Source organism: Anser cygnoides, chromosome 10, assembly GCF_040182565.1.
Source record: "Anser cygnoides isolate HZ-2024a breed goose chromosome 10, Taihu_goose_T2T_genome, whole genome shotgun sequence".
NCBI classification, from domain to species: domain Eukaryota; kingdom Metazoa; phylum Chordata; class Aves; order Anseriformes; family Anatidae; genus Anser; species Anser cygnoides.
In genome coordinates this window covers 15,000,215-15,025,719 of record NC_089882.1, presented here as the reverse complement: position 1 = coordinate 15,025,719, position 25,505 = coordinate 15,000,215, and the positions used below count along the sequence as shown (strand labels likewise).

Here is a 25,505-nt window from a genome sequence, read left to right as displayed (position 1 = left end):
AGCCAAAGGAAAAATGGTTTGTTTGTTTGTTTTAAACTAAAAATACTGGTAATTCAACTCTGAGGCAACTTGATTACCAGGTTTGGAGTCCAAAGTTTTTAGGTTCTTCAGTTTTTTCACTTTCACCTGCTTTGGAACATCACCTGCCAAAACATTCAAAGCCACCTTACTAGAAATCTCCATTCCTGTTGCTAAGTATTAGTATGCTATATGTTGCAACGATTTTTAGAAACTTTATAATATTTATAATAATATAATAATTTACAATAATGTTATAAAATTTTATTATATTATCAAATATTTGTAATATTTATAATATTACCACGTATAATATTATCTAAGACGTTATCTATTCTAAGAGGTATCAGAAACGTTAACAAGCATCCAAGTAAATATACAGAAACATCCAGTAAGAACATTAACACCATCACACAGGCTTTTAATTTATGTAAAGGTTCTCTGTTGAAAAACAAAAACAAAAAAAAAAAAACTGACAACCTTCTGAACCAAAGTAGCCAAAGAAAAATATTGACTGTTGAGCAATGAATGTTTGTTTCATTCGCTTCAAATTTTATTCCATCTTCCTTTATTTCTCTTAGGGTAAACACTTTCAGGAACAAATCATTAGTACCTTAGCCAAAATTAAAGTCATTAGATATATATGAAACTAAACAGTAGTCACAGACTACGTGTTATAACAAAATCCATTTAAAGTCACTGTTTCAAAGTAAGTGTTCTTTTGTTTGTTTGTTTTGTTTTGCTTCTAGTCAAATATATTCTTGTCCAACCCTAAGACCCTAAATCCTGTTAACAACCTTGCAGCCTTGGAAGAATTTTCTTCTTATATCTAGTATATCTAGTACACTTGTAATAGTATAAATTACTACTGAAACTGCAGAGTGGCGAGAAAAGGAAAAAATAAAAATAAATCACAAGCCCTCTCTTTGTCCATAAATAAATAAAGTTTAAATTTTTTAAAGTTTAAATTTTTAAAGGCAGGTCAGACAGATTCATCTCCAGAACTTCCCAACTAAGCATTTTACACAGTTCCTCCAAAACTTTAGAGTTTCACACTTGAAAATCGTGTATCCAATTTGAAAGCAACCTGGTACATGGCCTTTCAGATCGATAGTCTAAGTAAGATTCTGTTTTTCAGATTTTAACTACACAGTTCCATCTTCCTCCTTATGAAACAGGTATTCTGAAGCATGGACAGGGATAATATTTTGAAGTAAAGCAAAAACTTCCATGATTATAAAAAAAAATGATTATAAAAAAACTTCCATGATTATATTGAACACAGTAATCTTTAATTACTTTGGTACATACAGAAATGCAAGGTAACTTGTTTTTACAAACTTTATGGTATATTACCCTAACTGGATATTTACACTGTCCTACTTTCAGAACAGAGAACCTGTCACAGCAAACAACTACATTCAGGAATTTCCTATCATAAATGGAGCACTGCAGGATTTTATTACAGACTAGCCATTCATATGTTATCAAATATTACATTAAAATTAAGGAAGTCATCCACCTTGAACAAATAATAATTACTGAAATGTCAGAAGATTAGAACTATTTTATTAACTTAGCTTTTTTAATGGATCTTACTTTCCGTGCACTTACTGCAACTGATCTATTACATTCTGTTAATCCTAAAATTAGTATCAGAATTGACGTTTCTCAATTTAATACATTTTTGGTAGAATACAGAACCAGGATTGTGTGAAAGTTTAGAGAAAACATTATTACTGATGAATATTGCCACCTTTTACATTAAATATACCAGATTGGGCAATACAAGACATAGGGTACTGGAGAGCCTAATTTCACTTGACAGATTTTTTTTTTTGACAGTTTTTGTTGTTGTTGTTTGTTTTTTGACAGGTATTTGGTTATGGTTTTTTTTGACAGCTATTTGTTTAGTAGTAAACTAAATTCATTAAACTAAAACTAAATTACATGTTTGTTTATAAGTAAGTACACAGATCTTGTCACACAGGATTGTAGAGGATGTTTATACTTTACCTGGAAGTTTAATATCTCCAATCCGAATAATGTGGGGCCAGTGCTGGAGTGTTTTAGCAAAAAAAGGATTCGTCACCCCTAGAATGACAGATGGTCTAGAAAAATAAATGATAACGTTTAAAATATGATAGCAAGAGCATGTGTCTTAATCAATACAAGAGGTCAACTATAATTCTTAACTTGAAATTATTCTGGCTTTGTATTTAAGAGTTAAATTTTAAGCTGCAGGTAAGACAACATGTTTAAAGATTCTAAGTTTTAGAAAACAGCTGGACAGATGTCTCAAAGTCTGAACAGGAGCAGAGAATAAAAGTGCCATACCTTCCACTTGACACTCTCAGCTATTTCCTGCCCACTTACAATGAGAACAGGGTATTATCTAACATTACTGTGGGCTTTGTTTTTTTATTTTACATGAGCAGAAATTTAACCCTATATTTGAAAGGCTAATTGCTATGTTTCAAAGTTTGATTATGACGGACTCTCAGTACTTCAACGTTGATGTCCAATGCAGCTGCTGTTTGTTCAAGACTTCTCAGTTGAGCTACCGCTCAGAGGACAAGATTAAGGAAAAAGACACTTGCTGTTCTACTTCCTTTCCAACACTTCAGTGTCCTTTGTTAAAAAGCAATTATTAGGTTATTAAGTACATGAATATTGTAAGCTTGGGCACAATCCTATTAAATTGCCAGATTTTCCTTTCTACTCTGTATAGAAACTGGCTTTGAGGATGCATACAGGCAGAAAGAGAGGCAGTAAGAGCAGCGCTGCAGAATCTGGGTCTTTTATTACGATTACATCATATTAATCCTATATTTTTCTATATAGTGGCTGCCATCCATTTTATAGCCAAATGTTAGCTAAGGAGAGAGTACAACTGCAAACCTCACTGGAACTGCTATGCTAAAAATAGCTTATCATTACTTCTTCAGATTGGTTTTAAGAATCTCATGTTTTTAACATGATGACAAGTCAGTATAAATTTTTTATGCTAATCTACAACTATTTTTGACTTACTTTCCTGCCTCCACTTACTAATTATAACAATATATATTTTTTAAACTCAGGCATTCAGAGATAGGACAAAAATCTGAACACACAGCTTTGTAGCTTGGTATAATGCCTGAGCTATGGAAATGGCAATTTTCATCTCTCAGCCCCATTACACCATAGACTGAGAAGTGCAAAATCACATCAGTAACTCTGAAGTCTTTGCTTGCTTGTCACTGAATCAAGCTTCACCAGTAAATCACTTCTTCCCAGTCCTACCGCTGTTCAAGCATGTTCACCTGGAAACATTTCATTCCACATATTTGTTACATATTTCCCCACTCACACACCCTTGTGAATTCAGCTTCATTATTTTTGGTGTTTCTATAATCCTGCTAAAGTCATTACTATTGTTGATTTAAATTCAGTGGGATTTGCAAATATTGCTCATGATTTTTCCATGTTATCATAGGAGACTTATATTTTCTCTTCCAAAACAATATAAAGATCAGCGTCCATAAAAATGTTTCAACACATTCCTCCGTTGTACTCTGAAAAAAGATCGGTTTGTGATGACTTATCTAATATTCTTATAATCGTCATGATAAATAACCAACATAAGAAACAGTAAACAGTCTCAAAAGATCACAACCCTAGGGATGGATAAGCCTAGCCTAGCCTAACTTAACACAGCAATTATTTCATGCTTATTGTGTGGGAACTAAAAAGCAGCTTTCACACACAATTGATTTGGACCAATGTACACGAACTGACATTCTTTTACTAACTGGAGGAAAACCACCAAGGTTTAAAGTAAGGCTTTCTTTCACACAGAGAAGTTTCTCCAGGCCAAGGTAAATTGGTAGAAAATCGTGAGGAATGTTGTTTTATTGCTACAGGTAACTCAATAGCAAGATTTTGTGGTAAACTACTTGGTCACTTTTAGGAGCATACTTACCAGAACCAATTCTGATTCTGCATCACTAAAGTAACATTTGAAAAAGCCTAAGTCAAAACAAAGAGGAAAAACACTCCTTGCTCCCCTCTCCGTAAAGAGAATGAAATACACAGAATCTGCATCATCTGAATTCTTCCCCTTCTTAGAGCTACCGCTTTAAACACCTGTTTCTAGCCATTTTTCTGTAAGAAAGCCAGAGAAATTCTAAGGTACTGAACAACCTTTATATTTTGCTACAGATGAGTAAAACATGGGTGACTAAAGTTTAGCTAAATTCTTCTTGAAATTATTTTTAGAAATTAAATTACATACTGTATAACTATGCCCCTGGAATACAACCGGAAGCACAATGCCTATGTTTAGATGTTTTTCCACTGGCAATACTTTTTTGAGAGGAAAAACACAGTAAAAAACAAACAAATGAAAAACCCAACACAACTGCCACTGCCTGTTGAGGAACTAGAAAAAATTGTTTAAAAAATATCAGTGAATCTAACACACGTACTCCATTTCCAAATCAAGCTGCATTTAAATAGCATAAGAAATACCGTAGGTGTATACTCTTAAAATAAAAGTAGAATATATTAATCTTTTTTTAAAAAGAAGCAAATGTCCTTAGAGCAGTTTTAAACAACTGTTTCGTACAGGATTTGAGACTCATGCTCTTAAAAAAGGATCTTAACTTCTGAAGTATTTACAATGTTTTTCTAGCAAATTTAGTGAAGAGATACTTTTGAAAGGAGAGTCTCAGCTAGGACACTAAATGAATTAACTTTGCAAAACAGACGTACAGATGTTGAATTCTAGATGTCACTGTGTTCAATTATTGCTTAAAATGAGTACAAAACAATTTCCAGAGGAGCTACTCCAGAGCTGATACTGCATAGGCAAAGTGTTACTGAAAAGCCAAACTTAATCTTGCTTTCAGAGTTCCACTTTTATTTATGCTGTACACAAGAGTCCTATGAAGCTCAAATTATGGCATTGTTGAATAACTTCTTTATCCTATCTAACTGCAGTGACAATTTTAAATGTCTAATTATTGTATTCCATAAGATAAATCTTAAAATCAGAATAGCTGAGCAGTATCTTAAAGCAGATTTACAGTTACAAGTGACTTTAAGCAACACCTTCACAACAAAGTTTGGTTTACTTACGGGGCTTGTGTGCGAGTTGTATATTCTTTGAATTCACTGTCATGTATGGTAAAGTACGGCCTGAAATCACTGCAGTACTTTAATGGTGAAATACAACTGCAGGGTAGAAAGAGTAAAAGTTTGTTGTATGTATACAATACAAAATTTCATGAAAGAAAAAGCTAATCTAAAATTTGTAAGGCTTTGTTATATTCAGATCAACTCCAATTGCAATCAGCTGCAATCAACAATGACCCAGTTGGTCATCAGTTTGGCAGCTCCATTACATTTACCTAACAAGTGCCAACACGGTTTCTGAAGATTCTGACGGTGACGGTGCCATCACAACAAGCGGTTCTCCTAGCAGTACTAGTTCCCAAAGCATCTGGATGTGAAAGAACACTGGACAGAAACACCTGAAAACAGATTGAGAGATTTTAATACATTTAACATAACCAGAAGGAATACATATCTGGTTAATAACTGTATAAAAAGAAGGCTTCCAGGAGAATTTGAGTCATTTGAAAAATATAAAATATTATTGTAAAAGGGAACATTTAATGAACTTGCTTATTTATTGCAGTTTCGTGTTGTCTGAATTCTTTTTTAGACAGCTTTACGGAAAAAGAGTATTAAAAATAATACTGATAAACAATAGCTTGTGACCTCTTAACTATGTGTTATGGAACCCTCAATTTTTGACTTGTGGGAAATTCACAGTTAGGAATAAATCAGTCCTACCTGAAAAGGTCTACTTCATGAACAGTTGGTAAGGCCATAGAGATCTGAGCATTTGCCTAAAAGACATCACAATACTAGCTTTTTAGTCATCACAGGTATTAAAACAGTTTGCCTTAAGGGTTTATATATAGTAGATGCTATATACCTTATGTACAACCACTGTACTACTGCGGTCATAGTGCACTGTCTCCCCAAGTAACTTTTTTTATGATAAAAGCAAGATTTCCCCAGAACAAACACACTCACCCACCCACCCACCCCCTTATGCGACTGCCAGGCTGAAAATGATAAAAAACGCTGAAGCTGTTTCAAACAAGAGCTGTGCAGCATATGAAGGCATAGACAGATTTATTTTATAACCAGCTTCTATGGGAAAAGATTTTTGTCCTCCAAAAAACAGTTTTGTATAGCTTCACTCTTTAAAAGGATGCTTAAGTTAAGTAATTTTGTTAGCCAACTATCCTCTTCCAGCAGCAGGACAACTCGTGTCATCTCCTGAAGTGCCCAGGGCAGCACGATTAAAATACTTTTATATGAAGAATCCAACACTAGACTCTTCTATTCAAATTTTCAGGACAGAATTTCATTATTATCAAAATACATAAGGATTTGCTATCAATCTTTTATGAACAAGTTTAAAGAAAAAGGAATGAAGGCAGCTATTTAGCTTTGTCTTATGGCTATACACAATAGCAGCATCTAATCTCTACCTGGTGCATGTTCTGTACTATTTGGGTTGTTCCAGGCTTGTCACGGTATGTCGGAATCCGCAGCTAAGAAAGAAAGACAAATAATTTCTCCTCCTTGTATCAAATCTGGCATTGACCTAAAATAATCACTTACAGATAAATTGCAACATTTAAAAAGAATGTAATACAGTACTGTGCTTAACTTACTCTCCAGAACATTCACATAACAAAGAATACATAGCTTAAGACTACAGATAATTATTACAGGAATTGATATGCAATGCTACATAGCACTATATTGCAATTTGAATATTAGAATATGAAAACTATACTTCAATAAAAAGACCACTGGTTACATTAGTCACAACTCTTACAATAAATTCAAATTAAAATAAATTCAAACCAACCAAAAACATTCAAATGCTTTAGCGAACAATCTAAAACAAGGTTATGGGGTTTTAAGGTGATACAGAATTACTGTTAGGAGGGGGAAAACAAAAAAGACTGTCAAAACATCAGACTTCTTGGTGGGTATGGTACAAAACCCAAATATAGTGAACAACATAAATATCTTTTTCTAAAGATATTTATTATTCTATTATTATAGAATTATATATTTTATATTTTATTATCTATTATTATTCTACTTATTATTCTATTATTATATTATTCTATATTCTACTATTTCTAAAGATATATAAAGCAAAATAGCTTCAGAAACGTCTCCCTGGTAAGGCAAATGTGTCTGGCCATAAGCTTGAAACTATCTGCTAAGAATGTATTTCTGCCTGTAACCTCTGGATCCATCAACTCCATTTAATTGCATTTCAAATAAAGATACTGTGGCTCCCACGGGCACAATTATTGGCCACCATTTAATCTCCACAGTTCTCCATGCACTAGATCCAACTTCTTTAATAGATTTCTTCAGACGTATTTCAGTTTCATTGAGAATTATCAACAGGCCAAGAAATTAATTTCTGGTGCATGGGCCAAAACAGATTTTTGTTTGTCAAACTTCAATAACAAGAATGTTTTTCATCAATACATTTCATTTAGTTGACTGCAATTTAATTATCAGTATTTTCAAGTGTTACTTAATATTTGACAAATATAATTAGCATTAAAGCCTCCTACATATTCCAGACAGTTAATATAGAGACTGCAATTAATAGTCGTCTTGAAATATCTCTCTTTAATATCCACAAAAAAACAAATGTTAACCTATGCACCACAAAAAATTAATAAAAAATTACCCCCTCAATCAAGGAACCTAATGAAGACAACCCCAGCTTTTACTCAGAGTGGAATATAATTCTATTCTTGTTCTGAATGAAGTATGAGACACAGAAAACAAAGCAGAATACAGCGAGTACATACACAACAAATGGAAAAGAAACCACCCCCAGAGAAAAGAAGTGCTGAAATACTTACCTTCATTATAATACCCATGATAGGCAAATGTAGTATCTCCCCTGGAATTGGTGGTGGCCAGCGATCAACATCACTACAGACTTAAAGAAAAAAAGTATAAAGTATACCACATATACATACAGCTAGTATGTATATGCATTAACTCACAGTATTGTAGTCACCTTTGTGCACACTGAATTTTTAAGTTAGTGCTAATACCCCACAACATTATCTTTTCTTCACTCCATACTCTAAGGAAGTTTTACAGCATTGTTGACTTTCTTAATATACTATTTCATTAGAACTAGAAAACTTTTCATTTCAAGAAAATACTGTCATCTTGTCTTCTGTTTTTATAGCAGATTTGTAATTCATTGAAGAAATATTATGAGAAAGCATGAAAGCACATTATTAATAAACTGTGAACACTGCATAAACACTTCAGCAAATCAGCTACTGTAGAACAGATAGACACAAGTAATTATGGGGGAAAAAAGTCCTAAGAGATATAAAAAGTTTGCCTACAAAGTTTTCCAGCATTTTGTTGTAAGCAATTACAAGTATCATTACTAATTCTAGTAGTAATTTTGTTTTAGAACTTACTTTGTTCATAATACAACCTGTCAAAAGTCTGCCTATACACAGGTAATTCTTTTAGCAAGAACGGTTTCCATAAATTGCTGCTCAGTGAAAGTACAAAGACTCAGATCTTATATGGGGCAGGCTGATGCACCTGTTATCAGTGCTGCCCTGTTGCTTCTCATATTTGGTTAAAACACCCCCCCCCCCCCCCCCCCCCCCAGTGCAAGACGACATTTGTACAGTTGCTTAACAGAAGTTGACAGAATGCCCAAGAGGACTCAATTTGAGAAGAGTACACATTAAAGGTTGCCATCAGCTACTTGTACCAAACAGCTAGTTCTGAAATGTATGACAAAATCTTAAATGTTTTTGAGTGGGGATCAACTCTCCCACAAAGGATCCAAAACCAGATTAGTTCTGTTCAATGATCTAGATAGAAATCAAGCCAATTTGCTGAAGTTTTAGCCCTCTACCCTGCAAAAACACAAATGCACAAACTCGACTGTGACGGTTTGTTATTTTTTCCAAAACAGGTATGTGATATTGTAGGAGCGCTTCCAGAACTACATAATAATAGCACTACCTGCTTCCAGGAAAGCTTCACTTTTTTCGAAATATTCTGGTGCTATTTGCTTAAGCACAGTGCGAAAGAGGTGGACATATGGCAGCTTGCTGATGAGGACCAGTGACTGGAATAAAGAGTTACAAAACAAAAAAGTAACTTTAAGTTAATCACTTGTATTGCAGTTCTACTGATTATCCTCAGAGAACACCAAGTGTGACTTTTCCCACACACATACAAGCTAACCACACATTTTACTGCAGGCAATTGAGAAAGAACTCCCCAAAGTTCCCAACTTTTTGTTTTAACAAAATAGTTTTCTTCCAAACAGTGCTGCTGGAACATAACAAAGCTGACGTAAAATTAAATCAGTTTACTACAAATCACCAAAGAATTTAGTTAAGAGAGCAAGATATTCTTCCTGCTTCTCTAAGGTCACTGAAAAATAATTAACTTTGAAATTTGTGTTTTCCTAGGATAACTGAAATTACCTTCTGGAAATAGCCTCTTTTTAATGATTTGTCTCGAACTTGTCTGAAATATACATAGCCATAGTAATATGCTGGATCTTTCTGCAAAAGAACCAAAATAATTAAATATATCAACCTGATAATGTCTGTCTTTCGGAAGGATTCTATATGTATTTTAGAAGTTTATTTACCTGCAAGCTCCTAAGTTGATTAGGCACAAAAAGAGTACTCTGCATTAAAATATTTTCAATTATTTCAAAGAGAAAGCACCAGTGTGTGGAAATAGTTGTGCTTTCTGGCTTTACTATTTTAATATCTACATTCTCCTGAAATACCGTGAAAGCAAAAATAGAATTAATTCCCTGAGGAATCAACACTCAAATTTTGCAAAGTTGCACTAAAAAGATTTTAGCAGTTAAAAAAAATTGAAGAAATCCCGACTTGAGAAGATAAAAGCTAGTCTTTTAATGTATAAGTGTTATAAAATATGCTTGGAATATTAAGGAAGCATGCTCTCACATTTCAACAGTAAAACATCATACTTCCTACATGCAGGAATTCAACTATTTGCCGCATAAACAGATTCAAATTGAATCTGAGAGTCAAACTCCCACTAGCATAGTTAAAATACCAAGAATGACTTTTTGGTCACTACCTCTTTTAGACAACTCCTCCATCTTCAAGAACATGAAGAGAGGAAACAGAGAGAGACCTCTCAACTTTGTGGGTTTTTGTTTGTCTTTGTCTTATTTGTTAACATTATAAAGTACTTCAGATTCCCTATAAGGTAAGGGTTCCTGCAATCTGATATTCAGGTTTCCAGTCAGCAACAAAACAGCTCTGGTCATCAGTTTGACTCTCTGCAGTCCAAAATCCATTATTAGTTACTTATTATGATAAAGATGTACTCGAAAAAACATCTGCTCAGCTTCATCTTTCAGGACATCCAGTTCAGTTTTTGTTTTTCGAGCATTAATCTAAGTGTTAAGACCTATTAATTAACATTATCCAAAAGAAATTAACTTTATTTATTTTTTTAATTTCCAACCTTTAAGTAAACTGGTAGATCTCTATCCAATTGGTCCAGAAAACAACACAATGAAACTTTCCTTCCAGGAGACCGTCGAAATCTAAAACAAAACTGCGTGTCCCCAAGACAACCTACACAGGGGGAAGAAATAAACAGCAAATAACAGTATTTTGAATTTGTTTAAACATTAGGACTTGTCCACAGAAAGAGGTAAAATAGTTCTGGTTCAATTATTTTGCACTGCTATTATGCCCATTTATTTATAAATATATAAATTTGGGGTGAGTGATTTGGCACCCGTGGCAGTAATAAATAGCTTTTCTTCAACAAGAGAAAGTAAAGTCATTCTACCTCACAGTGAGTTTATTAGCTGTAAAGACTTAAGACCATAATGTCCCTGAAGAGCTCCACTAACAGCTGTCCTCCTACTGTTATCACCTATTTTATTGGTCTGGTTGTACAGTTCTGATCTTGACCAAATTTCTTTTCTCTGTTCAATGACAGCATTTAGCCTTTTTTTTGATATCAAGCTGGGCCAAATTAATAGAGCAGTTGCACTGTAAGAGCAAGCCTAGGACTAAATAACTTCGAGGGTTGCAAAAATTAACTGCATAAAACTGAATGAAATTTAGACATTCTGAACATGCTGTCAAAACATAAATATAATACATATATTTAAACACAAGTATTTGCTACTAACACAAAGTCACATCAGAAGAATTCCAGGAAAGGACAAAAACAGACTGTCCCATAATACCCACAAAGAGTAAAGTTTCCCTTCATTGCTATTGAAATAAATTTCTGACAGGAAAATCTAATTAAGTATACTGACTATTTGCAGTCTGAAAATAAATTTTGGCCAACTTCGTACCAGACATGAAAGAAACTTTCTCCAGGTGGAACACAAGAACTATAGCACCAGAACTTGTAGCACTGATGCCCTCGTGACTATGTTCTTGCCATTAAAAATGTTGCTTGCCGTCAAAACAGAGGATGCTCCAAAAAAAATACCTGCCGTTCAAGTAGAAGCTAGATAAGCTGAGCAGACTGCTGTTTGGCTAGAATCTTAAGAACACGCAAGCACATTGCGCACTGCGACAAACCTGTTAAAAAAATTGCCCCTTTGGAATGCAGTGTTATTAACATGAAAACAATAAATTGAAAAGCAACCTCCCAGGCATTGCCAAGCTATGGTAAGCAGACTATTTTTACTCTAACAATGGAAACCTTCATGTAAGTGACTATAAAAAAGATCTATTGCTAAACCTATAGCTATTGTTATTGCAGTAGGTTTCCAGATGGTAAAGGACATTCAGCATGGGGAAGCAAGTGTAACTTCTTCATTAGAGTTTTGCTCTTACAGCTGTTAGACAACATTTGTCAAGCTCTACAGGAAAAGAAAAATCAGGAAGTGACTACTGATAATCTGGATTCTTAACAGCTGTCCTTATACTAGCCAGTGCTAATTGACTGAACAGCGTGGCAAAGCTCCACACTCCAGCTAACTCTTTTTCAGACTAACAAGCTCATTTTTTTATTTTTTATTTATTTTTTTTTTTTACTTCTCCATCAACCACATGCTTACTGCTACAGCAACCACAGGTAGCCCAAATCCTCAGCCAAATTCACCTTCCTGTGCAACTGGCAGCATGGATTAATAATGGCATGGTCAGAGCATCCAGACCCGTGGCTCAGAATCCCTTGAAGCTGCAGTGGGAAACCACAATGCGCCAAGACAAAGCCAAAAACACCACAACACTGTACCCTGGGATAGCCAACCAATTCAAACAGGTAGCTGAAACAAGTTCTTAGAACACGGGCCTAATCATCACAAGAAAAATATCTTACACGCCAATAACAAAGCACTAAGAAGTTACTCCATGTTTTCAGTTAGTTCCCTTCATTCAGAGCAAAACCAGCTATTACAAGAAGCTACCACAGAGGACCTAAAAGTAAGTTACCCTTTATCATTAACACCCTGGAGAATTCTTAAATAAATATCATTCACAATATGAAGTTCTTCATGTACATAGAATTCAAAAAGAATGGTAAATGACTGTTCTTTTCTTTACTACCCATGCAGAAGAGTCAAATATACTGTTTTAAAAATAACAGTATCATATAACTTCACATAAAAACACAAGTGTTATGACCTAACACCTGATTAAATTTTTTTTTCTCTAAATTCATGGTCACTAAGAGTCTTAGGATGACTTCTATTCATAGATATAAAAACAAAAAGATGAAGTGATCTGTCAAGTTCTCCACACAAATAAATACCCAAACCAAACAACCCCTCCCAGGCCCTTTATGCCTTTTTAAGCCATGAAAACCTAGGAAAGACTGACCTCAAATTTAGCTACAAGCTAGTAACTTCCTCTACTGCTGTATTACACAAAGCTTTTATTTATATGTTACATCCTACAATCAAAAATAAATCAGAAAGGATAGCATATACTTCCAGCTAATTTTTAAACGTGGGTTTTATGCAGGTAATCCCTCTACACCATTTGAAATCAGCCTACTGAAAATCAAGGATGCTCAAGAACCTGCAGTCACATCATAAAGAGAAGAAAGGTGTTTTTTTTTTTTTCCTGCTGAAAGGAAACCCTCTTTACATACACCTATTCTGCCTAAAATAACTTTACTAACACTTACTTGGAAAAGGAAAAAAAAAAAAATCAGTCTTTGTTCCTAACGCATTATTTTGTACCTTTAATACCTTTCAAAGGTTGGACAAATTTATTATCATTAACAATGAGAGTAATAAGAAGACAATTAACACATTTTCTCTTTCAATAACAGAAAGACGCTTTTGCTTTATTTATAGATAGGATATCAAGAACAGTGAAAATATCTTAAGTTTAATGACATTAAGACAAAGAGTAAAAATAGCTAAGGCATTTTTTTTAAATGGTGGATGTCAGAGCTCTCTCATATGTATTAAAAGCATACATCTGCATCACTTGATATCAGAGTTATGCTGCAGAACAACCAGAGGTTAAGAGCAGTATAGGGACAAATCTGCTACTACAGGCTTTGATTTTTGTAAAGAAAAGAATGTGCAAAGAAGTGTCTGTACTTTTGCCATCTCTTTCTGCAGGTGGTCTAAGTCATCGGCCACATGCCTCTAATTCCTCTTTGGCAGCAGAAAAGGAAAAGTTTAGATGAATGAAGAATTCAGCAAGCAGGACCACACAGCAACAAAAGCAAAGAATAGAGAAGAAAATTTAACATAATGTAAGTTTTTCCTTCAGGACCATTCTCTCTTGAATTTAAAAGTCCATTTCAATGTTAAGAATTTAGAAAATATACATTTACTCCTTTACGAGAAGAGGGTCCCAAATCCCTTCCATGCATTTCTGAACTCTGTGCCTACACTATTCTTTTCAACAACAATATTTTTACTTTGTTTAAAGGAGATATTAAGATATTCATTCTTTATTGGCAAAGAACTTTAAAACTTCTGCATGCATGTCACTTGGAAGTTGTTACATACATTCCCAGTATTTCACTTACACTAAATGAAGAGTTCTCAGAACTTACTGCAATACAGCTATATGAAGTTATATTAAACTGTGATATTAAGATTTGCACATGAAGAATTTAATCTAAAACCACTGATATTTACTGTTAAATTCTTTTTTAACATAGCAACAGATGAATACAGATTAAAAGAAGCACTTACCTGAGTTGGAATCTGGAAAAGACAAATAGCAAATACTGGTTTTCTAAGGAATAGGAAAAAGGAAGAGAGCAGTTATATCTCCTGAAATTACTAAACTAAAAACAAATGATATACTTACACAGCAACTAAGACTTACCTCTTTATCTGTGAGTTTTGAATGTGGAGGATATATTACCTACAGGAAAAAAAGTAATATTTTATTTGAAAATAAACTGGATATAAGCAAAAAGCTTCCCAAACATTTTTACAATACAACCCTAAAAAATACTTGCAGGCTTTGGCTATTTTCACTGACAAGTTATTAACACTGCGTGTCTGTTCTTATTTCTCAAATGCTTTTAGGCTAATGATCTTGGAGAGTAAAGACAAATATCTTTACATGGTGTTCTGAGTGCCAGTTGCAGACCATGCAGGTACACTCAAAAATTCGGAGTACTTGACATTTTGGTGCAACTGGTCTTAAGGAAGAGCAAGATCACAGCCTTTATATTTAACTTGTACCTAGGAGATGCAGCGAATGATTCCACAGAATGTCAGTAATGTTTTATTGTCAGAAATCTGTTGCACTGGATAGTTAGGTAGGAATAATCAAAATTCAATTGCAGTATTAATATAGATTACTACTAACTGGTGAAGGATGAACACTGGCCCCTAATGAGAGCTGGCAACTGTGAAAGCTCAATGAATAAACTCAAAAAGCCACTTGAACTGACAGAACAAAAAAAATGTATATATACATTTCATATTGTTTACAATGCATAAATCAAAAAAAGGTGCAACACGATGTAAGACATGGAAACATCATTTACAAAAAAAAGGAACTGGATGTACAAAATTCATTATTATGCCAATAAGTAAGAACAGAACATAGAGGAAAAAAAATAATGAGATGCTTGAACTTCAACTAAAAGGTACTAAAAAAATCCCAAACTACTAAAATGGGTGGCTAGCCTGTAAGCAAAGAAAATCCAACATAAATTCAAAAATGACGTTTCAAAGGTGGTTTCATGGCTTCCGCAGATGAGAACCTCTGTAAGAACGGAGGTTCAATGCAAGAACAGTAACACAGTGTAGCATCCTTTCATACTACCATACCATTAACGCAAGTTGACCATATTCATTTATCTCATTTAATCTTGTTTTCTACAACAAGTAAATGTATCTCCTGATAATATAATGCCATTCTGCTTTATAGAAAGCAACAAATACATCAATTGCCAGGTCTCCAAATATGCAGACTTGCCATCCCCTGGCCATTAAATCCCCTCTTCATTTCTTTTTTCCTCAGTCTCCTTCTATCCAGTGACTTCCAGACATAGTGGAACAGGTGAAACACCGCATACTGCATGCACTAAATTGCAATTCCTATCTTCATGCTTCTTAACCTCTTATATTCTTCTGTACTAATGTGATGATGTAATGAACTTACCAGAAGTAATACACTTGATCAGAACTCCTTCAGCAGTTGAACAATGCTGAAATGATCTGCCTCTAGTCAGATAATTAGGACTACAGACCTGACTTGAATTCATATTCCTTTTGCTCACTAGCCGCTTCTTCCCAGAAGTTAAAGGAATTTAGTGTTAAAAACAGTTGTGACAGAATGGAGGCCAACTATTGCATCTCCTCAGCCTTTCTGACCTGCACACCCATGTCAGAACGATGCTGTGATAACGAATGCAAGCACAGCACAGGCGAAGTTTTAAAACTTTTCCCAATATTCTGAATGACCTTACTAAAGAAGTCCAAATAGAAAAGAACATGAACACCATTCTTGCGAGCTACTGCTATGCAAGAAGGTGTTGAAAATGAAGCTGCCTATCAAATGAATGAAAGCAAGGACAAAACGAGAGCGCAAGGTGGACAAAAGAAAAGAATGCAAAGTGGACACAAAGAAGCAGAATTATGGGAGACCATCAATCCCTTGTTTCCAAACATTTCCCTTTGCAATCTACATGTCCTTTACACACATTCTTCTTTCCTGACTGAATCAATAAATTAACTTGCTGGGCAAGAAAGAAAACAATAAGCCCAAAAGATTCATTTTCTGAAAAATGGATTCCAGAGTTACAGCAGATCCAGTGTCACAAACTCCAACTTTATTATAAGTGCATGTTCTTATAAGTGAAACTTGAAAAGTTCCTTAAAGAAAAGTAACTCACAAAGTGTGATTATTGAAGGAAATGTAACTTTGCACCTACTTGGAAACCACCTCCCTCCTATTCCCCCTGAACAGTCATCAGAACTTTCTCCTAGAATTGCAGATTTGGGCACGGAGCTGCTTCTGTCTAAGGAGTTTCCAAAAAAGAAATAACACATCTTGTGGGTTTGAAGCAATGCAAGTGTTTACTTTGCATTTCCATGTCTTAATTGTCTGTAATGTTAAGTAACCTAATTGTTAAGGATACCAATGGAAACTAACTTAATTATTTGTCCTGCAGCAACATAACTGAAACAACTCAGGCCTTACTTCTGTATACATTTTGAGTTTCATTTTGTGCTTTCAACTAAAATTAATGGGACTGCTAACAGTTTTGAGCTGTTTGCTGACAGGACAAGGGATACTCTGTGTTTCCCTCATCCACCGCGAACATTATCTGGTCAAGCCACAGGTTATAAAGAAATACTTGTCTTAGTTGCTAGCAACACCTTATAACGTTAGGTGAATGTAACTCAGACAATAACCCCAGTGTGCCCGTTTATTATTTGTATTTCTCTTGCAGCCAACAATGCATATCAATTACACATTTTAAATATTGTAGTAGCTATCTTTGTTGAATTTTAAGCCAGTCTGCCATACGCTTATGCTAGCAGCACTTTAACAACCCAAAAAACTAGAGAAAGGACACTTTTCCTTCCACACCAACTGTGTTTGCTGCACAGTCATATGATGAACACGGTGGAACAGGATGTGAAACTGATCCAAATGAAAGTACTCTTTTAGTTTGTTTTTCATCCCAATCATATAATCATTAAGGTCGGAAAAGGCCTTGGAAAAGATCACCTGGCCCAATGCAGTTCAATATGCTGCTCCAGAGATGTCTGTGCAAGATGGTAACAGGCAGCTGGGAGCGAAAAAGCTGCAGTGTGGGGCAGCATCAGTATCTCGCAACTCGACGGTCATTTAATAGTGCAAAGAACGTACTTCAAACACTTATTTTGGGCTCCTTCAGGGCTCCCCAAGGGCTCCCCCAGGGCTCCCCGTGACATTTTGTCCACCCCGCTTCCCTCACACCCCCCGCCGCGTAACGCCGACCCCGGAGGAAGCTCCCGATGCCCCCAGAGGACGCTCCCGATGCCGGCGGGGTGCAGGGGGGGGCCCTGCCCGGAGCCGGGCGGCCCGGGGAAGGAGAAACGCGGCCGCGCTGCCCGCACCTAACGGTGCCCGCGCGGCCGCCTCACGTACCTCCACCGCCTGGCCCAGCTCCAGGTCGAAGCCCACGACGCACACGCAGTGCAGCCAGGCCGAGAAGCGGTCCCAGGGCAGCAGCGCCAGGCACGGCTCCGCGTCCTGCCCGCCCCCGGTACCGGCCCCGCCGCCGCCATCCCCAGAGCCGCCGCTGCACGGGCCCGGCTCCCGCAGCGCCATGGCGCCGCCGCGCGTCACGTGACGGGCCCGGCAGCACCGCCTCCGCCGGGCCCCCCCCCCGCGCCGCGAGTGGGAGAGGCCGCGAGGGGCCGCGGGGGAGGGGGCGGGCGGCGCCGCCGGGCACAACCATCGTCACCGCGGGGGGGAGCCTTGGGGTACTTCTGCGCCCCCGGGCCGGCTGGAGCTGGGCTGCACGGGAAATTGGGCTAACGGATGGGGAAGGAAACACAGCTCTTAAAGCCTGTGTCGGTGTCTTAGCCAGAAGCCAAGGGTTGCTCATCATTTAATGCTTCCAAAATATTCTTCCAAGTGTTCTTTTAGCACAGTCCATGTCCCACGGAGTTCGTGGCATTCAAGGTAATGTGCTACACAGCTACTCTGAGAAATAAAAAAATCACACATCTCCCTCCAGAGCGGAAAAAAAAGGCTTTCCTAACCCGTCACTCCTTTTATTTGGTTACTCACACTAGGCTTTTGCTTGACTGCTACCAGAAAACCGTCACCTGTAGTAGGTGCAGCCAGGCTGGTTGCCTGAATTACGCCCTGACAATTCTTCCAATTCGGACTTGCAAATATTGAAACCAAGACACCACACCTGTGCATACTTAACAGAAAAGTTAGGACTATTTGGATGCACTGTTTCCTTAACTCATTAACAACATTTGTTTATCTATCAAAACCAAACTGGAAGAAATTAAACCATGCTTTGATCATTATAGTAATTTCCTAGACAAAGGAGAAATTAATATATAACTCAGGCAAATAAAATTATAATACACAAAATTATCATTGTAATAATTTAAGATATAGCAACCTTCTGTTATCGTAAGCCATTAGTGGCAAAGTGAATTTTAGATATAAACTAAGATATGGAAGGAGTTATGTAGCGTGCAATGGGAGCGGCTGTACAGGAAGGCTCGCACTGTCTCCCGTTGCTTCAGGTATTTTACCATGATGCCATTTCAGACTCATGAACTTTTCCAGTAGCTAATTCCCAGACTCTGTAAAAGATTGCCATCCAAAATATGATGTGACTAAGGCTTAGCTTCATCCGGTTAAACTCACAGCAGTGGTATTTAATTTGCTGGTTCCGTTTAGAAGCTGAAACAAGGCCTGGCCAAAAGCTTTTATCGCTTGGTTTAAGAAAAGATGATGTGTCATGGCTTCTTATAGACCTTTATATTATGCATTCCTTTCTAGTTTTCGTTGGTCTCTATTTTTAAGTCTTCATGAAAACAAAAAGTATACTCCTAAATATGTCTCTCTATATATTTGTACACAAGTAAACTACGGAGAATAAAGTCCTTTAGTAAGATTGATATTCTCTGCTCGTTTTGTTAAACATAGGCAATAACCAGTAAGTTAATTCCACCTGATGCTTAACAGAAATAAACTTTTGTAAGGAGAAAGTTTAGAGAACAGAGATATCATCATTGAGAAAGAAGGGTTCTCACTTAGTGGAGATTTTCCTAACTACTAGGGAAATAATCAGTTCAGGAAAATTTTTACATAGACGTTTCAAATGCATTTTAGTTTTCAAAAAGTGCAATGATCTTTCTTGGTTGAGAATGGATGTCAGTTGTTTAAGAAAAAGAATTAAAATGTTCCTGCGTGTATTTTAGGTATTGTAATAACAACTGAGGCTGACTGCTTTCTCCTTCAGGAAGCTTATACTGGGTCAAATCAGTGCAGGACAAAGTACAAGCTTCAAAGCTGGGAACCTGTCAACTCAGAATGCATTGCTACAAGTTGCACGTGAAATTGTAGGGCTCTGCATGTGGAGTTTGCACTTACAAATCTCTTTGAACTCTGCCTTATTTTGCAGAAAGACAGCAATCCGTTCATATAAATATTCTACGAGGTTTGGACATGAGTACCTCCTGAAAAAACTGTCCTCTGTAATGACAGCTGATGAGTATAGGCCTATGCAGGACAAGTGGATTCTTAAAGTCCAACGCTGTTCAGCATTTGAAGCTATCTTGCTTTCTTCCACCCTCTTTCAACCACAACTGCTCTCTCTGCTGTTCTGTCCTGCCTCTCAGCAGGAAGCTTCCTACCAGGTAGCAGCCAATGTAGCACTGGCTGCTGGCTGGCCAATTTCCATCAGCTTCAGTAGGGAGTGACAGTGCGGACTGCACATATCCACTGCGTAACACCAAAGGACTGGAGAAACATCTTCTGCTCATCTCCCCTTGCCTCCCATGTTTGAGGTTCTTATTTAAAATAATACTTCATTTGTATCAGAAAAATAGGTGTAATAAATACATTTATAAAAAATGTATTTAACACTTTCTTTTTCTTACTCTTTAAACCACGGAAAATTTCAAACATCCCAAAAATGTCAACCTCATATTAACAGAAAGGCAACTAAGAGCTCATCACACGATGCCTGTGTTCTACTAAAATGATAAAGCAGGGAAGAGGCCAGGTAGACCAACTTAGAGAATTTCATTAGAAATAAAGAAACATTCTATGTAAAATTAGTTAGATATTAGAACTAACATAAACTGATTAACTATTAAAAGTATGTTACATTATATTTGCTATATACATTGTATTAATATTATCAACATACGACATATTGTATATAATAAAGATTATATAGAGAATACATTTTACATATAACATTTACTTTACATAGTATATAAAACTTACTATGCATATTACATTGTTATAACTGTAGACAGTGAAACAAGATAAATGAAGAGTCTACCTGACAAGACAGGATTAAACCAGCTGAGTTGCTTTGTCCTTCAAAGTTAAGGCTGAAAGATAATGCAATGGTTCTTTAGTCAGAGAGGTGAAAGAACAGAAAATAATTTTGAAACTAAAGAAAAATTGTAGCACTGCAGGTATAACCACCCTTGAATAAATTCTGGCTGATAATTAGAACAAATTTTCTAATCATCGGAGAAGTAAGGTTTTGAAGGAAATGTTCCAACAAGAGTAGTGAGGACTAGAGTCCTAAGTTTTTAGGAAGAGCTTGGTGAGCTTGTAGAAAGTTTTTTGTGTGGCCACTGGAAGCTACGGGACTCAGGAGTCGGATCCTTCTCACTCACATACCAATGTTTATAGAATCATCATACAGAATCTTTTCCAAAAGTCGTTTACATGCAGTGCTTCAAACACTGCAATGCAAGGTTTGTAGTTAAAGTGCAACGCAGCTCTGATATGTATTACGGGCTTTTTGTTTTCTATGATCTTTAGTTACTAGGATAAATTCGACTCTCTTTAAACATGATCATGAAACTCGCAAATAGTTTATTAGCAAATGCCTGTTATTCTTTTCCAATAATGATCGTTATTCTGAGGAAATGATCTTGCTCCATTTATTTCTCATGATGCATCAGCAAGGACAGAAATATACTGCTAGAGAAAACATCTGTAAAAAGTATATGTATTCAGCAGCTCCTGAAAACAACATGTATCTGAAAATTCGAATTGGATTGTTGCTGTATTGATACGCTCTGCAACCACACCATTTAGTCCTGCCACCATCCAGAGATATATGCTATCATGCACGCACAGAATATTGTGAATTTTATCAAGAACTGCAAGCAGTATATTTCAACAAATTGTAGAATCACCAGTGTCACAAGAATCTTGCCACTCCTTGCTTACCTTATTTTGTGAGGCCACTTTTCCCGCTTAGGAAAAAAAATACTATATATTCAGTCACTGGATCTGAAAAGCAACTGTAGATCAGCAAACACTTGTCTGAGTTAGCTAGTCTGAGATGACATGCAGTTGGTCCTCCCCATGGCCCTCTAGCGGACAAGTGATTGCTATGAACCAAAATATTATTGTCTGTTCTCATCTGAACTGACACATTTATAGCTGCAGGAAAACCAACCTACTGCTATGAAACAATTTTTCACTTTTTGATGCTTCAGCTTCACTCTGTATGTCTCTGCAGCGACTTGCAAGGCGAGCTTGTTTTGCAAGAGATATAACATCAGGACACAGATAGCAGTTCAAACTTTGCTGTATGTTTCCACATTACTCTACGTAACTGTACATCCCTTTATGTAGTGTTATATTTTAAAATTTGGTATGGCTTCATGTAGGGCAGTTATGCATATTATTTATTTCTGGGAATCATAAGAAATTGATTTAGTTAGCTGCTGCTGAATGAGTTTCAGGGGTGAGAACGCAGCAGAAAATTGTGCAACTCCAGCTTTCTCCTTATCTATTTATTCTGTTTTCAACTTACATCATAATTTTTATATTGCAAATTGAACTTTTTCCACACAGCATGCCTCATTCATTCCATATCTAACAATCTCTCTTTACTCAGGATCTCCCACTAAGCAATCAGTTCACAACACCTTCTCAGTGACAACCTTAATCTAACATACAACATTTTAGTAGCCTTCTAGATCATTATACAACATTCAGAAATTTGTCACTGAATTGGCTATAATGATGCTCAGTGATTTTTTTTTTTTTTGTTTTTTCCCCCCTCTTGGCAGTTACAGATAATTTAGAATTCACAGCAGGCTTTCTTCAGCAGAAGATCCTATTTTTCAGCAAGTCCTTAGAACCAAAGGGTCTCTCCTGCACTTTGGCACACTCAAACCAAAATCCAGATATTTAGCAGGTACATACATAAACCGTAACCCTGCCACATTTCATTCTGAAACAGACACCAGTTCTTTGGGGGACAAATGCAACAGACGCCTCCCTTTCATTTCCCTTATCCAAGATGGCTATAGAGCGTGCTGTAGCTGCCCTCAGTTATGATGGCTATCATTAAATTTTATGGACTTCCTGCCCAGAAAAAGGATGGCCACCGAGGTGGCATCTTGCTGCCCTTGCCTAACATGGCTGCCAAAGCTCACTACCTCTTTTGGTGGTGTGGCCAGCAGTGGCTTGCAGAAAAGATGTATATGCTTACACATCCTCCGTACTCCTGCTGAGCAGAGTATAGTGGTTGATTGCTCCATACTGAACTCTCTGCATCATCCTGTTGCTTTCCACTGTTGGAAGATGGACACTTTTTGATAAGTATCAAATACCTCATAAAATACTCATATTATAGTGTGTTTCCCCAATTCAGAATGCAACCACTTTCTGTATTTTTAATTTAAGTCTACGAGTCAGCCTCTAATAACTTTTGAACTCATTAGCCAATTTGAAATAGGATTTAAAAAGTCTGAGAGAACTAAATTCATCCAACTTCTCCGAAAGCTGGCACTCACACAGAAGAGGAGGGCTCGAATTAGGCCCCTTGATGAAAGCAGGCAGAACTCTGTTTGCTGAGCCACTTGGCAGCGCCCAGAAGTACTAGGCAGCTGGCACATGCCACTGCTTGCCCCTTGGGATTGTCGTAATGGGATTTCTCCAGGGGATAGAGGGAGAAAGGTTCAGGATACCATTACATGGATAGCACAGGCTTAAAAGACGCTTAAACGTGGGGTATTAGTTTGTTCTACTGGTCACAGAAAACCTTGAGGAAGATATTGTACAGACAATACAGTATGAAATATGTTTGAATCTCATTAATATCTAAAAAATAGTACTTACAGAGAACATCAGTAACTAATATCCCTCTTAGTTCTCTTGATTCTCTTACTCCCTATAAATGCTAATGCTGCTTCTTCATCTTGGATTTGACTTTCAAACTCCTTTCTCAATTAAACACGCATACACAAATATGAGAAATGCTCTCATAAACATTCTTTTCATTCCAACACCTGTTAGAAGCTTTTGTTCCCTCTACTTCTTACTCCTTTCCAATTCCAAAATGTTCTCAATTATTTCTACTTTCGCAGCTCTTTCCCTCAAATTTAACTCCTGGTAGACTTTTATTTTCCCATTTCCCCATCTTCTTGTTATGTTCCTTTCCTCTTTTTGATTAATTACGGCAGCCTGTATGCTATAAACAACAGACATATCAAATTTCCATCTACATAAAAGAGTAAATTAGAAATATAGTTGTCACAATAGTAAAATCTTACAAACAAGCTGATGGAAGCTATGAGGTGGTGTATCATATACATACACCATCTGTAGAATTAAAAACTACAGATATACAACCCTAAAGCTTCCATATACTAGTCTGTTTTTGTCCTCAAAAATCAAACTTGTGTCTCATTTTGGATTTCATCTCCTTGCTTCAAACACAGATACACAAACATGTTTTTGCTGTTGTTTTTTTCTTGGGATCATTAGAAGAAAAATAGAAAACTAGGCTGCAATGAATCCAACCCTACACCCCCAATAATAAGAGTCAAAAAAAAAAAGGTTAAAAAATGACCCTGAGATTTTACTGTGCTATAACTAATAACACAGTAATCATTCTTTCTCTTAGGCACTTCACTGCCTTACCTCAACTGCTATGTATTTCTCTCCTATATTGCTGGCTAAACTGCCTGGCACGGCTCCACTTCTTTCCTCCACGGCTGCCTGGCCTTCCTGGCATCACAAAACCCTCCCATCTCCCTAATCCCAACACCTTGTCACAGGGTAATTATAGTGCTGGCGCAACCCCAGCATCTATCCTATATCAAACAATCTCTGCTTGTTTGCTTTATAGGGACTGACTGACTTAAAAATGAATTCGGACTGGAGAGACCTGTTCTGCACTAGCTTACTGTATGACCTTGAAAAAGTAACACCCTTTCCTCGATCTCTATAAAACTGGGATAACTATGGCCTTGTGCGATGCTCCCTGAACAGCTGAAAGAAAACACTGGGCCAGCGAACCCCACCTCCATCCTCCCCTGACCTTTTTGTCGCTCTGCCTTGGGCCTGCAGCAACCGCTTCAAGGGGTCCACCCCAGCTGCCAAATCGTTACCGGAGCCAGCGAAACACAGCCAGCCTCTCTGTCACGCAACATTCCCAAATTTCACACCTAGGATCACAAAATGGCATGAAAAACACAAGGAAGGAAGGTGAAGGTGTTGGGGAGCACCCTGAATAAACAAGATATTGGAGACAGTGCAGAAACCCTGCTCTGCCTCGGGGTGCCCTCACTTTAGGGAGGGCAAGCCCCCACCTCAGGATGAACCCCTCACCCCAGGGCAGGGGAACCCCCACCTCAGGGCGGGCGAGCCCCCACCTCAGGGCGAGCCCCCTCGCTCCATCCCACCCAGGGGGGCGCACCCACCCTGTAGGAGAAGGAGATGGCACCCACCCTAGGAGCTCACTCACCTCAGCGACATGCCCCCGCTCCCACCTCATAACCGTGCCCTTTCTGCGCAGCCCTTTTCCCCCTTCGCAGCCCCCGAGCCCCTCACAGCCCTGCGTGCAGCCCCTCACAGGAGACTCCCTCACAGAACCCCCCCTCACGGGAGACCCCCTCACGGGACGTCCCCCCCCCCGCTCCCCCCGCGCCCTGCAGAGGGCAGCAGCGGCCCCAGGGCGGCAGCGGCGGCTTCACGGGGCCGCAAGGCGGCTGCGCGGCTCCCTCCCACCCCCGGCGCCTGCGCAGCCTCCCGCGCGGAGGCTGGGGGCGGCCTCCTCGCCTCGCCTCGCCTCCGGTCAGGCCCCGCCGAGGCCGGCTCCTCCCTCCGCCTGCCCTCCCCCCCCCCCCCCCTCCCCGACCCCAGCCCCTCCCCGGCTGCCGCACCGGGTAGGTTTCCAGTCACTATGGCGGCCGCTGCGCTGAAGGTAAGGGA

The 25,505-nt window shown here is 37.8% G+C and overlaps 2 protein-coding genes across 38 annotated transcripts in view; one reads left to right on the top strand and one right to left on the bottom strand.

Moving 5' to 3' along the window:
- Positions 1–25,064, bottom strand: part of DENND6A (DENN domain containing 6A) — a 32,161-nt gene extending 7,097 nt beyond the window's left edge. The window contains exons 1-14 of one of the 3 annotated variants that reach the window (XM_013184270.3): positions 25,039–25,064; positions 20,596–20,647; positions 14,430–14,468; positions 14,294–14,336; positions 10,624–10,736; positions 9,597–9,677; positions 9,127–9,232; positions 7,983–8,062; positions 6,570–6,632; positions 5,860–5,915; positions 5,412–5,534; positions 5,140–5,235; positions 2,035–2,129; positions 78–143 (exon numbers count right to left, since the gene is read on the bottom strand). In XM_013184270.3, coding sequence (XP_013039724.1) covers positions 78–143; positions 2,035–2,129; positions 5,140–5,235; positions 5,412–5,534; positions 5,860–5,915; positions 6,570–6,632; positions 7,983–8,062; positions 9,127–9,232; positions 9,597–9,677; positions 10,624–10,736; positions 14,294–14,336; positions 14,430–14,468; positions 20,596–20,647; positions 25,039–25,049 — 1,024 coding nt within the window. In that variant the 5' untranslated portion in view covers positions 25,050–25,064. Of the gene's footprint in view, positions 1–77; positions 144–2,034; positions 2,130–5,139; positions 5,236–5,411; positions 5,535–5,859; positions 5,916–6,569; positions 6,633–7,982; positions 8,063–9,126; positions 9,233–9,596; positions 9,678–10,623; positions 10,737–14,293; positions 14,337–14,429; positions 14,469–17,699; positions 17,912–20,595; positions 20,648–25,038 lie in introns of those variants that run through there. The other 2 variants (XM_048071166.2, XM_048071155.2) reach the window with 2 other exon arrangements.
- A 282-nt stretch (positions 25,065–25,346) lies between these two features.
- The window catches only part of SLMAP (sarcolemma associated protein), a 100,907-nt gene continuing 100,748 nt past the window's right edge, over positions 25,347–25,505 (top strand). For 22 of the 35 annotated variants that reach the window (XM_067003104.1, XM_067003108.1, XM_067003087.1 and 19 more), the window contains exon 1: positions 25,348–25,497. The gene's annotated coding sequence lies outside the window, so the exon portion shown is untranslated. Of the gene's footprint in view, positions 25,498–25,505 lie in introns of all 35 variants that reach the window. The other 13 variants (XM_067003080.1, XM_067003115.1, XM_067003109.1 and 10 more) reach the window with 1 other exon arrangement.